The sequence below is a fragment of the Gallus gallus genome, chromosome 1 (genome assembly GCF_016699485.2).
Source record: "Gallus gallus isolate bGalGal1 chromosome 1, bGalGal1.mat.broiler.GRCg7b, whole genome shotgun sequence".
Lineage (NCBI taxonomy): Eukaryota > Metazoa > Chordata > Aves > Galliformes > Phasianidae > Gallus > Gallus gallus.
In genome coordinates, this window is record NC_052532.1 from 104,401,962 (window position 1) to 104,415,726 (window position 13,765).

The 13,765-nt window shown below is 43.7% G+C and overlaps 1 protein-coding gene across 8 annotated transcripts in view; it reads right to left on the reverse strand.

Moving 5' to 3' along the window:
* The window catches only part of GRIK1 (glutamate ionotropic receptor kainate type subunit 1), a 161,469-nt gene extending 148,055 nt beyond the window's left edge, over positions 1–13,414 (reverse strand). For all 8 annotated transcript variants that reach the window (XM_040646828.2, XM_015299627.4, XM_040646819.2 and 5 more), the window contains exon 1: positions 13,060–13,414. In XM_040646828.2, the coding sequence (XP_040502762.1) occupies positions 13,060–13,198 (139 nt within the window). In that variant the 5' untranslated portion in view covers positions 13,199–13,414. The remainder of the gene's footprint in view (positions 1–13,059) is intronic.
* Between the last annotated feature and the right edge of the window lie 351 nt (positions 13,415–13,765).

Genomic DNA, 13,765 nt, shown 5'->3' on the forward strand with positions numbered 1-13,765 from the left:
GTATGAGGAAACAGGTCTAAATTCATCCTTTTATACAGGGGTAACAGAACTGTTTTTCAACACTGGATTCTGTTGGTACTATGTTGCTTTAAAGTAGTGCCCACTCCTCTTCCTTCGAGGGGCCACTGTTAGAGCTAAGGGAATCTGGAGAGCTAAGGGGAGAGGGCTGGAAGCTAGGAATTCAGCCTGGTAGAGGAGCAAGGTAAAACAGTAGCACAAAAGTACTTCATTTGGAAGCTGCAGGGAGCTGATTTTTTAAAACACATCAGTGTACTTTACATACACTGGGCATCTACAGAAGGTTTATGCAGATGAGAGGATAGATGTTTCTTGTTTATTTTCCTTCCCAACAGATCTGATTTCAAGATGACAGCACATGGATTACAGTTGCCCAGACCACTTGCTGCTCAGGGCACAACCTCCACTCACTCCATCTGCAGATGCTTTTTAATGTCAGTACATGGATCAATGACAGGACACGGTCCTCAGGGAGCAGTTTGGCACCCAGGCTAAAAAATAGAAAGCTTGGGCAGTAATGCATGCAGTGAGACACACTGATGCAGGACAGATTCTTCATTTCAAAGAGAAAAATCTGCATTCTTCAGAAACAGTGTTCAAAAATTTAATCTTCATTCAGTTCAATGGAGCAGCTTTATAATTTACAGCACCAGATACAGCTAGACGATGTAATGTGGAATATCTGAAGCAGTTCTTTTCCTGTATTAAAATGCACCTTGGGCAACAGAGCCTTAACTTCTCTTAACATATGTTTGTAGCAGATAAGTAAACAATTTGGACGTGAAATGAAAATTTTCTAGATAGTTACAGTCAGAAAAGCATCAAATCATACTAGACTCCAGCTGCAGTGTGCTGCTGATAAGTTTTTGGGATGGTTTGGCATAGTTAAAATCGAGCAGCTTTGGAAGAATAAAAAGCTTTCTGTGTACGAGTTGTTGGAACAGAGATATTGAGAAAAAGACATCATTTTACATCAAAATTCTGAAAGTGGCCTTGGTGGCAGGATCAAACCTTACGCTGGAGCAAACGGTCAGGGTAAGGTGAGCATCTCCATGCTCAGTGGAGAAGTGGAAATTGAGGAGGCATGGCTGGGAAGCGTGAAGTTCCCAAACAGACAAGCAATTCACTTGCACTGAATTCCATTGACATTTGGCTACCTTACAACCACAGACTCCTATGGCTTTGTTGACATCTTTGGTCACATGCATGGTGAACTTTGTGTTTGATTGGTTCCACTCTGCTCCACGGGGCTCTACACATGGCAGCAAGCTGCAAGTGTGCACTGAAATCATCCTTACACCACCACTGTGACAGCTTAGTGGCATATCACAGGACAGCAAATCATTTGCAGTAAAGTTCAGCACAAACCCAGACCAAATGATCTCTCATCAAAATCCCCCTACATGCTGGCTTGTTCACACTGAATACTAAGTCTTTCTTTGCAGCAAGCTCCCACTCTGCCTAGATCTCTGCTATCAGGTGTAGGGATGTGTACTACAGACAAGAATGCTGTGTGTCCTTAGAAGGACATTTCTTGAACCATTTCCAAATGAAGAGGCAGGAAAACCTGCGTTTCTCTTTTCTGCTCTACTTGGCCATTAGCAGGCAAACAAATGGAAACTTGAGCAACAAAGAACAAATGCTGATCTTAAAAGGTTTTATTTAAGCAGATAGAATCCAGTGAAGGAAGCAGCAGGTTGTGGTAAAGACTGCAGTATTTCACAACGTAAAATGCCAGAAAAGGCATTGCCTGTGCTGGCTTGTCAAAGCTGGTCTGCTTTGGACAAATCAGACTGCACTCCCACAGCTGTCAGTACTGCTGCAGCCATCATCCTGTTACTGTACCTCAAGGTTCCATGGTCTTTAACCAGATGATGGACAGAACCTGTGACCACCCAGACAAGACCAAGATGGCTAATGCAGGCTGATCACTTAGGTGCTATTTATGCTTCACCTCAACAAAGGCAAAAGAGTTTTCCCATGGGGGAGCTCTACCTCTTGTTTTATAAGCACTGCCAATAAGACCTTGTAGCTTTTGTCAATGTGAAAGGACTCCTGTTGCTGCCCACTGCACAACCATGTCTCTAGCTGTTTATAGTTCTGTCTAATGTTTGCCATGTGAAGTGACATTTCCCTATCCTGCATCTATTTCAGACTGAAGGCAGGAGGTTTTAGCTGTTCCTGTGAATAACAAATGGTTTGTGGGCTTTTCGTTGTTGTTGTTGTTGTTGTTTTCCTGACTTAGAAACATTCTGATATTTATTTCACTGACAACATATTCAAGCGGGACTTAAAATGTGATGGCCCAGTGCTGCACAAACACAGTCAGTGGTGGTTTTATCCCAGTGGACAGATAAGTGCCTACCTTAACCTGTCTACGCTATGCATGTGTTGCCTAAATCATCAGGAACTGTCCCTTGTATCTTTTGCTGTCAGGAGCAGTATAAGCCAGAACTCTTCACTGCAGTGTTGCAGTGTTGCAGTTGCCAGCCAGTCCCTTGGCTTCCCATCACCGAAGACCTCTGAAAAAACGTTTCATTCTTCTCTAGGGCAAGGTCCATAGGCAGAGCAGCCACATTTACTGTAAGGTGGTACAGGTCCCTGCTCTGCATCTCAGAGCTCCTGCACTACCAGTGGAGAATGTCCCGTTAGGCATCAAAAGAGCATTCCGCTCCTGGATTTTCTGGTTGTTCTTTCCACTGAGAAAAAAAATTATACAAAAAGTTTTTTTATTAAAACACATTAGATTATAAGGTGAAGCCCCAGAAGATAGGAAATACCAAACAACTTCAAAATACCATCTTCTGTTATTTAACTACATACATTATTCTGCAGGATTTCTGCCTCATTTACTGCATTCTTTGACCATAGCCTCTTACATTTAATATTTTTAAATATGAGTGAATAAATTGGGGGCACAGAATTCTATTAAGAAAGCAATTTTGTTTATCATGAGCATTGTTTATCATACACAATACATTTGAACAATCGTAAGGGAACAGCAGTGAACCCGTATCCTTCTGGTGGCCTGTATATTTACGCATTCTTTTCCCATTCTAAAGGCTGTCAAAGATTCTCTGTTCAATGTAAGTAATTTCCTATGCTTTTTTGAACTCTAGCATGAAGAAAAGCATTCAAAATCAAAACATAAAAACATTTTAATCGGAAATTATTATTTGTCTCCAAATTGCAGGAAAGAATTCTTATGTGGCTTATTACTACCTCCTTTAATAGCTCTCCACTATCTCATTACTAAATTATTTTATGTGAACAGCTAGATTGCTACACACATGAGATTAAGTTATGCATAAGTTAATCAAGCTATTCATCATGCATTTTGAGTCACCGGCCAATCTGACAGTGACTGACAGTCTCTGGAAAAGTATAGTACAGCTAAAAAACCTGACCTAACTTTTAAACAGCTTTCTCTGTGATACCAACATAATCAAATAGAGTTTTACATATGTCATGCTGTTGCTGCAGCAACCTGGTCTCCTCTCCTCTGACTACTGATAGGGTGTCTCTAAGCTTGATATGGCCTCAGATGTCTTGAGATTAATCTCTTGGGACTGCTCCAGATAAAAACAGATTAATTTGCAGTTCCTTGAGAATGAAGTAACTATTTCACATAAACTACTTTTCACGTCCCATCAGGTCCGAGCTTCCTATTCATAACCTTTATAAAGATGACTGGTTTGGCACAGCACCCCCCAGACATTTAGAAGAAAGCAGGTTGCGTGGCAGAAAGGAGGATTAAAATGGCTTGACTTCTCTTGTTTTTTTCTTGAAGGGAAGGAGAGAAAAGGTTATTTTTGTGAAAGTTAAAGTTGCATTTTCTGTTGGTTGCTTTTTTTTCCCCTGGAGGTTTACATCTGAATGCACCTAATTTTCATATTTTTGTCAGGGATAAGACCGGGACAGTAAGTGCAAAAGATTCTAAGCACTGAGATGTGTGTTTCCTGATGCCAGATTTAATTCCTAGCTAGTATGACCGTACATTTTATAAGGACACCTGAATATTTGCTAAAGAGTTGAATGGTTTTGATAGTACATCGTTGTGTATGGCTCGAATGCTGTGAAAGTCTCTTCTTTGCTGCTTAGAGTCTTTCTTGGAGGAAAGAGGGAAACCATGTGCTGAAACATACAAGACAACATGCCAGATCAATTCAGGGAATGTTTTGTATTTACTTAAGAGTTACAGCCTTGCAAAACGCATAACCATCTTGTCCGTGTACAAAATATCCTTCTAGAAAGGAGACAGTCAAAATGCTTCTGTATCTGAAACAAGTATAATTACAGGGGGCATGTGTGCCTTGGTGGAGTAGTCTATGGAAGTGCCAAAATGAGGGGAACAAACGGAAATCATGCTGTATCCTGAAGGTGTTCATCCGTTGCTCAGATTTACCATGCCTTATTTTCAGCAGAACACCACTGCTGAGCAGATGCAAAAACAGAGGCCGGAGAGGACATGAGAAAGTATGCTCAGGTTGTGCCAAGGGAGGTTCTATGATTCTATGCTGAAAGTATGCTTAGAAAAAATCTGAACAGTGGAAAGGTACTTCCAAGAGCCATGGATGCTGCTGGTCTCTGATGGGCTTCTGACAACGGTCAGATACAGCACCTAATATTTGGCCCCTGCCCAAACTGGGAGAGGAAGATATGTGTTCTGTTTCTTCAGAGCATCCTCCAATGACAGGAAAAGTGTTCCATGGTATTACTTTATACTGCCCCCCCAGGTCTGATCTCCAATCGTGGGCTAACAATTCAGGCTATAAGATGCAACTTCTCATTTTTACCTGTAAATCGTTTAGTTAAATACACTTTGGCCTCCATAGCATTAATACTTAGCACTTCAAACTCCTAATTTTCAAGGATCTATGCAAATCTTCACCAAATTTATGAACTTTAAGAAAATGTCAAAGTTCTAGACAGAGGTCTAGGGTGGTGGCACTCAAGGCCTGGATTCACCTCCTGCTTTGCCACAAGTTTGCCAGCAAAATACTTCAGTCCTATGGATTTGATTTCCCAAGCCATAAAATCAAATTAATTGTATGTGCTCTGTGAAGTACTATGAGCTCTACTGCTTTAGAATATCTCAGTGTCATTATTATTCATTATGATTCTTGTTGAAATACAACACAGTAGGAACTACATGAGGTAAGGCGGTAATGAAACTAGTTCAGTATCACCTTCATTGCATGGTAGATCCCATAAGCATCAATTTCCATTGATTTGCCTCCTAATTATATGATCCAAAACATAAAGTACATGCACCTTTTCTTCTCAGAATCACAGTAAACCCAACTGATATAATCCCCCTTCCCTAAGAATAGGGTAATTCATAGCAGCTGTTCATTGTTTAATTGTTACAGTGTACTGCAGTAGTTTTACTACAGCTATAACGTTCTAAAGATATAAGTAAGGCAAACTTTGAAAAGAGAATAGCTTTCTTTCTGTTCTGTTATGATTTCTGAATCATAAATGTTAAGACCAGATACTTGGCGTACTCTTGCTATACTCTGTTGGAAAGCAGAGTTAGAATTCTACTGGATTCATGGACCTACATGCGCTTTCATGAACCGTGAAGGCCAAAGCTCTTTGACAGGAGAAGATATTTAGCATTAAAGAAATAAGCAGAGAAAGAAATACTTAAAATATGTTAGGCTGACATACAGACTGCCATGAAGTGCAGTAACAGCAGCCGCAGATTAGGCAAGCCTAATTACTCACCTGGGAATCTGCCTTGCACGCTGAGGACATTAATGACACATCTCTCCCTGGGAGGTGAAGAGGAGGTGATCCTTAGTAGAAATGAGTGGCAGCAAGGGCAGTAAAAACAACCTGGCAGGACTCTGCTTCATCAAGCATCCCAGGGGACACCAAGAATAAACTTGTATCTTCAAACATTTTTTCTTCTTTTCCTATAGCTACCTAATGTTGTTCTTTTAAAATGGTGGGGTTTTTTTGTTTTTTTTTTTTCCCAAATCCTCTCATCCACTAGTATCTTTTCTTGCTTATTCCAAAACATTTAGAGCTGAAAAGTATGTATGGCTTAACAATGCACCGAATGCTCTTATAATATTTTAGCATTCCTGATCTTTTAAAAAGTGGGGGTTTTTAAATGCTCTCTGTATACTAAAAATCACTATGATGTAAAATCATAGTGATTCTAAGGTCTCAGTGGCATACCACGAAATTCAAGGAAGGCTCTGTTCCTCCTCCGTCTGACAGCCAAAGCAAAGATTCAGCATCTGTGACAATACTTCTGGCAAGAAGTGTTGCTTGGACATAATGGATGTGGGACGTTTCACAGTTCCTTCATATGTAGATAGAACAATGAGTTTTGCACGGTTTCTCACTCTAAACAAGTTATCCATATTTCTGGAGATACTTCTGCACTCAGACTGTCACTTCCACCTACTCAGCATTTCACCAGGACCTCTGTGCCATTTAGCAATATGGAAGGATAGCTGGTCTTGAGCCCTAGCCAGAATCAATGTGCTAGAAACATAATTTTCCTTGAAATAAACAAAGTTTGCTTGCCCAGATCCAGTGGCAGCACGTGGGACTAGTTCCAATGCTAACAGAATTCGTAATGCTCATCATCCAAACTTCTAGAGGTGTAATCTGAAAGCTCAAAGGAACAACCAACCAGAAGGTGTATTTGCAAAGAGCATGATGGACCAAAGAAAAGCTCAAAACTGAACCTTTGAGATCATTTCTAACTCTTTGTCCATGCTGCCATGACATATTACTGATTCACATCTCCCAGTGTTTGTGCCACTCCAATTTGTTGAGGAGGTACAGAGGAAGGCATAAAAATAACATAGGGAACCTTCTGCACTTTCAGAAGGAAAAAAAGAATAAAAAAGAAAAGGAGGAAAAAAAAAGATATTTTAACAGCCTGCTCAGATACTTCGCTCCTCCGGTTGAAATGAAAAAGTGCCTATTTGGAATAATGAAACAGTTTTAATTACACTCAGTGAAAGCAAATATACCATTTGAAAGCGAATCATTTTCTAGGTAATATTGAATCACCTTCAGCAGAAAGGAAAAAAATACAAGAGAGAAGGAAGGGTAATAATATTCCCACTGTAAAGCTTTTCCAAAGTCATAAACTCATTACTGTCAACTAAAACCTAAAGTCACCAAAAACTAGGACAAACTGGGCTTGCGGGTTACAGATCCAAAGCTGTGGAGTAAAACTAATCAGGTCTCGGATAGGATTTTTTTCTTTCATTGCAGGACAATCTATAGTCTAGTTGGTCAAATCAAGCCCTTCTGAGAAAAGAAGATTAGAGGCAGTTGTTTAAAATATTGAGGAGGGGAGGAGAGGGTTTAAGCTTTATTACTGACCAGGATAGACAAAACAGACTATAATGAAAAAACAGTATTGAGATTGCACTTGTGGTCTGAATGGAAAATGTTAAGTGGAGACGGGGCCATATGGAGGAGCTTACAGTGACAGCAAGAACTGATGCTGGATATACAAAATTCAGTATTGTGGGAAGGATGCAGGAATTCAAAAAGAAATTCATTACACCTGGAGAGAAATGAGCTAATTGGCAAGAATGGAAACCCCAAGAAATTTTATTTTATTTTATTTTATTTATAATGATCTTCCTGCAGTGCTCACCGTACTGAGAATGAATTATTAATTGAAAAAGTACTAGGTTAAGTATCAAACATTTTGCATAAATAAAAATATTTGATGGAAAACTATTATCCTTTGGCAAAATTTCATTGACTTCACTGTTGTGAAGATTTCATCCTTTATTTTACTGAAGTCCCGTCAGTCTGAACTGATGCACATGTGTTACATAAATGCATTTGAAGCCTTGGTGAAACACAGCGGGATACCCTATTTATCTGCCCACATGGAGCTCACTGCAGCACCACAGACATACTTTGCACATTAGGATATACGCCTTGCGTAAGTTAAGAGAAAGTAACAAATTATTACAGCACGGATGTCAGAGGAACAAAAACAGCCCTGGCTGCTTTCCATTTCTTTTCCCCGTAACTCACTTGACTCTTGACTAAGATATCTATGTAAAATTTGCCATTGCTAATCACGTATCTCCCAAGATGTGAAATGCAGCAGTAACTCACCTTCAAGCCATATTTTTTTTAATTGTTTTTCATCTCCCCTCAGTGCTGACTATACCATCCCAACTCCAGTCTCAGGACCTCTTCTTTGCCGTTCTGCATCAATCTTTTCTGACAAATGTTCCAGGACAGAAGCAACACATCTGGTGTTTTTGTTTAGTATGGCTGGGAGTGGCCGGCTGCCTGCTGCATAGTCATCAAGCCAGAATATTATAGACTATTTTAAGACTATAATTTTTGATTTTACAGCTCATCAATCTCATGTTAAAGCAGATATTTAGGTGTATTCTGAAAACAGAGATATACACTGTGTGCTTTCTGGAAAGTTAACATCTCCTCTAGATTTCTTCACATGCTTAGCAGTGCTTCACACCATCCCAAGAACAATGATTTTCCAGCAACAGCACAGCCATCCAGGAAACACTGCTACTGAGGTACCAAGAGCTGATGGGGTAATGGTCACTGCGGTGAGCTGCAGGCGCTCAGTTACCATCATTGCTTAGCTGTGGTTACCAAGCCTGCAGAACACATTGGCAGAAAACAAGGGAAACAAGACACGTGGGGTTTGACTTTGTCTGACCCTACCCATCATTAGGAAGGGTGGTAAGTAGGCAGGGCAGCTGGGGGAATTACAAAAGTTTTGTCTCTCATATATTAAATATGTCCAGCCAGCTCTTCAGGCAATTTAAACCAGCATGGCTCCCTTGAGTTCAATAAAAGGATGTCAGTGTACATCAGCTGAGCATGGCTTCATGACTTTTTAATACTCCCCAGCGGAGCAACCCAGAACAGCAGGCATCTTCCATGGTAAAAAACCCTGGAAATACAATGGTATAGAACCCAAAGTAATTCATCCATCTGTATCTTCAAGCCTAAATGGCAGAACACAAAGAAACTGCCGATGAGATTTTGTTTTTTATAATTTCAGGCTGTAACCATGCAAATCACAATGCAGTCAAGTGTTTTCCCCAGGATCACTGTATGCACTGAGGCCACTGAGCTCCACCGACCTTTCTGTGCACAAGCACAGACGTACTGGAGTGCTCTTCTAAGGTGCTGGCAGCGCATTTTGCATCTGCCTCTTATAGGGTATTTTTGACTTGATTAACCATTTAGAGGATGAGACAAAATGCACTGTCTCACGCTTTGTATAGTACTCCCAAATCCAGCGAGAAGGGAGATGCCTAATAACTTTTGCTGGGACATTTTGGTAGCAATCCTTCAGAAATACTTGCAGCAAAAACAGTCTTCTGTTAAGTGCAGAATGAGGAAATTTAAGTAAAATATACTATAGTGAAATGACGATCCACTGAGCATTTGGGATCTGGTTAACAACGTGCACTTCAAGTCTGCTCATCTAATGATATAAAATGCAGTCACACTGCCTAAGACACTACGGAACACAATACCATGTAGACATCCAATAAGAAATAGTTTCTTTTTAATTAACATTTTAATGACATTAAAATATGACAGAACTTTCTGCAGTTTTTTCCATGTCACACTGAAGAAGCTCAAATGTATATTAATATAATTCCCGTCACAAATAAAGTCTTGAAAAGGGTTGACAAGAGGTAGCAAATTTCCAGTGAAATTAATTAGGCTCTCGTCTTTATCATTCTCACAGTGTAGAAATGCAAATATTACACAGGGAAAACCTCCCAGCTCCATCCCTGCTTGGGGAAATACAGACAGGTCTGTTGAAAGCTGAACTACAAATTTCAACATATGAGGAAAACTGTATTTCGCGGGTTGAGTTATGTGTGTCTGTTTTACATCTACATTTCTCAATCAGAGAGAAATATTACAGGGCTAATCCTCCATCTTTGAAAACACAGTTTATGAAACCACTGGGAATTTTGCTGAAGTAAGGAATAAATCAGTGCAAACTCAAAACCCGTATTTAAGTATTCCAATTAACTACAGAAACATACCAAATATTACTGAAAATTACTTCTGGTATCAGCTGAAAAGTGTCTATTTCATCAACTAATGCAATTTCTATGAAACCTAAGAATTACTCATTTGCTCATTTTCAGGAGTTAATTTTAGAGATTAATTCCAAGATTCATCCAAGTTTAACTCCCTACAAGTATCTGTTGCAAAGTGCCACGTTCTCTTTTTAATTAACTCCAGCAATATTTTAGTAACTGGTGTCATTTCTCAACTATTCTTTAATTCTAATCCAGAGAGCCGCTTAAACGGCTACTCTTTATTAATTACTCTGCAGTAATGCTGAAGTATATTCTTACGGCTTCATTAGGTTAGAAGTTGCAACGGCCCAAAGGACGCACGCTAAGAAATAACGCTCTGCCTCCAGCGTTAACATCAGGTTTTGTGGCTGATGAGATTTCAGTGCTTTTGAGATTGTTTCTGCAACTTAGTGCCTGCTCGTCTTAATTTGCATTCTCCCTTCCCATATTTGAGTTGGTTCATTTCATACGAGAGGTACAAGTAGGGCAGGCAAGAGGGTTAGGTTGACTCAGCGCGAACGCTAGAAATCCCTCAGAATTAAGTCAAAAATATTAGGGTTGTGAACTTTAAATATACTTTCGTATAATATAGTCTAGTGGGTTATGTGTAGATGAAGACGGTATTTCCTTGAACAGCTCTATTAGTTCATATATCAAGGAAAAAGCTTTTTAGCATGAACGTGAAAGAAATAGTAAGACACTAAAGTATTGCACTGCATGAAACTGAAACTGTATCGTATCTCAGATTCCACTATTTTCTCCTAATGGATCAATTTTACTGTTCATTTTCTTGTTTAGAGGAATAGGAAAGTAATCATCACCTAGATGCTGAGAAATAGCCAGAATTTCCCTTCACAACTAATTAAATGCCAGCAAAAGGATCCGTTCGTTTGTATCATAAGCCAACAAAATGAAAAAAATATATATCCAAAAGCTCCCTAACAGTGCAAAATGCAATTAAATACAGTGTATTAATTCAGGCAGCAAACTGCAGCACATTGTATGCAAGTCCTTTCTTTTTCTTAATTAACTAAAACGCAACAAAGAAAATCTGATAGCTTAATGGCATTTTCCTCAGTCAGAAATGCTTTGGAATGATTTTATTATGTCATCACAAAGAGTGTAGAAGGAGTTATTTCCATTACTTCTGCATGTCACTTTGAAGAGTGACAGAGAGACTTGTCCCTGTTAGCAGATGTGAAGGATTAATATTTGATGACATCATTACTTTATAGGCAGGATATCTATAGCAAGAAGTACATTGCATGTTTTATGCATTCACAACCACGTAAGGAACATTCATTCTCAGGCAGCATCACTCTGGATGTGTATTTGCTGCTGTGATTGAAAGCTTAGCAATTTGTCACACTTACTGTTGTATGACCATAGACAGCGTTAGGGCACCATCGCTGCGCGCACTGACTGAGTGTACCTGCACCAGACGGACACACACATCTCGAAGCAGAGAGCCCACAAGCTGTGCAGGGCTACCTAAGGGAAAAGCAACGTGGGGCAATTGCCTGGAAGCCTCGCTAGACTGAACACAGGCAGCAAAGCACGTTGTGCAGCGGAGGGGTGGACAGAGGGAGGAGAGCACACTCTAAATCTCTGCCTGGTCCTTCAGGGCTGATGCCACTTGTGAAGCCAAGGCTCCATCCTGCACAGAGCTAAGCATTTAGCCTACATTCAAGCAAATACACTTTCCTCCAAACTCCAAAATGCTCCAGTTACCTCAGAAGCTATTTCCAGTAAAGACGAGGAAGTTAAGGCTGCCTCGCAGCAGCAGCCATGCGATGCATTTGCAAAGCTACAGCACGTGCCTGAGTCATTTGAGCACACTCTACTTTCTCCCATGAGTTTCACTAGCCCTGAATTCACTTTGCACCTCACCTGCACTGCGTGTGTACACAGCCATTGCCTCTACTCCGAACAGGGCACAGCTCTGTGGTGGGGAGCAGAGAGAGCAGCAAACTTCAGCTGCACCCCATGAGAAAGAAGGAGAGGACACTCTCCGCACGCAGACAGCCCCAGACACACTTCAGATCTTCAGCTGCAAGTTGCTGGGTGCCTTCAGATTGCCCTTTCCCAGTGTTTTGAGGGACTGAGCCCCTTCATTTATTCCTATCTAATCCGTGATGAGCTCTCCGAGCCGGGAGCAGCCTTCCACTGGGTCTTTAGAGGAGCGCTCGTGAGTGGGGTTAGCACTTGAGGCCAAGAGGTACCAATCCGCTGCTTGGCACGGGGCTGTGCCTTACTCAGTGCATCCCCCCCCCGGGAGGTGCAAACGATTTCTTTTCTCTTTATTCGCTTCATGCTCAGCGCTTGCCGAGAGAGCCAGGCAAAAGGGATAGAGAAACAGAAGAGCGGCATCTCCTGCCTACGGCTCTCCCACAGTTGCTCCTCACCCCTAACTCCTGCGATACTTTGTATTCACCGTCTCGCTGACCGACACAAGAAGCCCACTGTCGGGAGAGCGGCTTCCTGCGAGCCGAGCCGGGTTTCCATGGTGCGGAGTTTTCCGCTTAAAAAACAAATCCCTGTTTGCCGGGGCTAACGCGTACGGATAGCACTTCGGGAGCGCTCCCTCCGTTCCGGGGTCGGGGGCTAAGAACGAAGGAGGGAAAACGTTTCCCCCTCCGGAAAGGAGGACGGGAGCAAACAGCAGAAGGTTGCAGCGAGCGGTGCAGCCCCGACCTCGCCCCGGGAGACCTCGCCACTTTTCAAGCTCTCCCAGCCGCTACTCGCGGTCCCCGCGGCGTTGGGCAGAGGCTCCCGTCCCCGCTCCCCCCGCACCGGGCACCGGGGCAAACTTTCCGAAGTGGCGGCGGCGAGCGAAAGCCCGCCCGGAGCCGCTCCGCCGGGGGCGGCGCCCCGCTCCCGACCCCGCACCCGCGCATGGCCCGCAGCCGCGGAGCGGGGAGCCCCGCGCCCGGCGGCGGTGCCCGCGGGCGGCACTCACCGATCCGCAGCACTTGCTGCCCGCTGAGGGGCAGGCCCGCCGAGGCGCACAGCAGCACGAAGAGGAGCCCCCCGCCGCCGCCGCCGCCGCCACCCGGGGCCGCTCGCCGGGGCCACCGCGGGCCGAAGGCGCTCGCCATCCTCAGTTCATGCCGGGTCCGCGGTGCGGGGCGCGGGCGGCTACCCCCGGCGGGGCCGGCTGCGCGCCGCCGCTCCGCGCCGCCCGCCCATGGCGCGGGGGCTCCGCGCCCGCCGCCCGCGCTCCCGCCGCCGCCTCCGCGCTACGCTGCGCAGCCCGCGGCTCCCGCCGCCCCGCTGCCCTCGCCCCCCGCCGCCACCGGGAGGGAGGGACGGGGCGGGAGGGGGAGGCTCCTCCCGCGGGGCGGGGCGGCTCCGGGGACGAGCGGGACGGGCGGCACACGCTGGGGGGGGACGCGGGCACAGAGGCACGGGAGGAGCCGTCCTGCTGCTCCCCGTCACCGTCGGACCCGTGCTGCGCTGCGATAAGAACAGGGGCAGGGATAGGGATAGGGGCAGGGACAGGCACAAGAACAGGACGAAGCTAGAGCTGCTGCCCGCCCCCCTGTGCCTCGCATTCCCGCAGGGTTCCCCCCGCCAGGCTGGAGCCTTCTCCTCTCCTGTTTTCCCCATGCTGTCAGCCGTGCATGTCCTGCTGCTTTCTTATTTTATCTGGTTTCGAAAGTCTC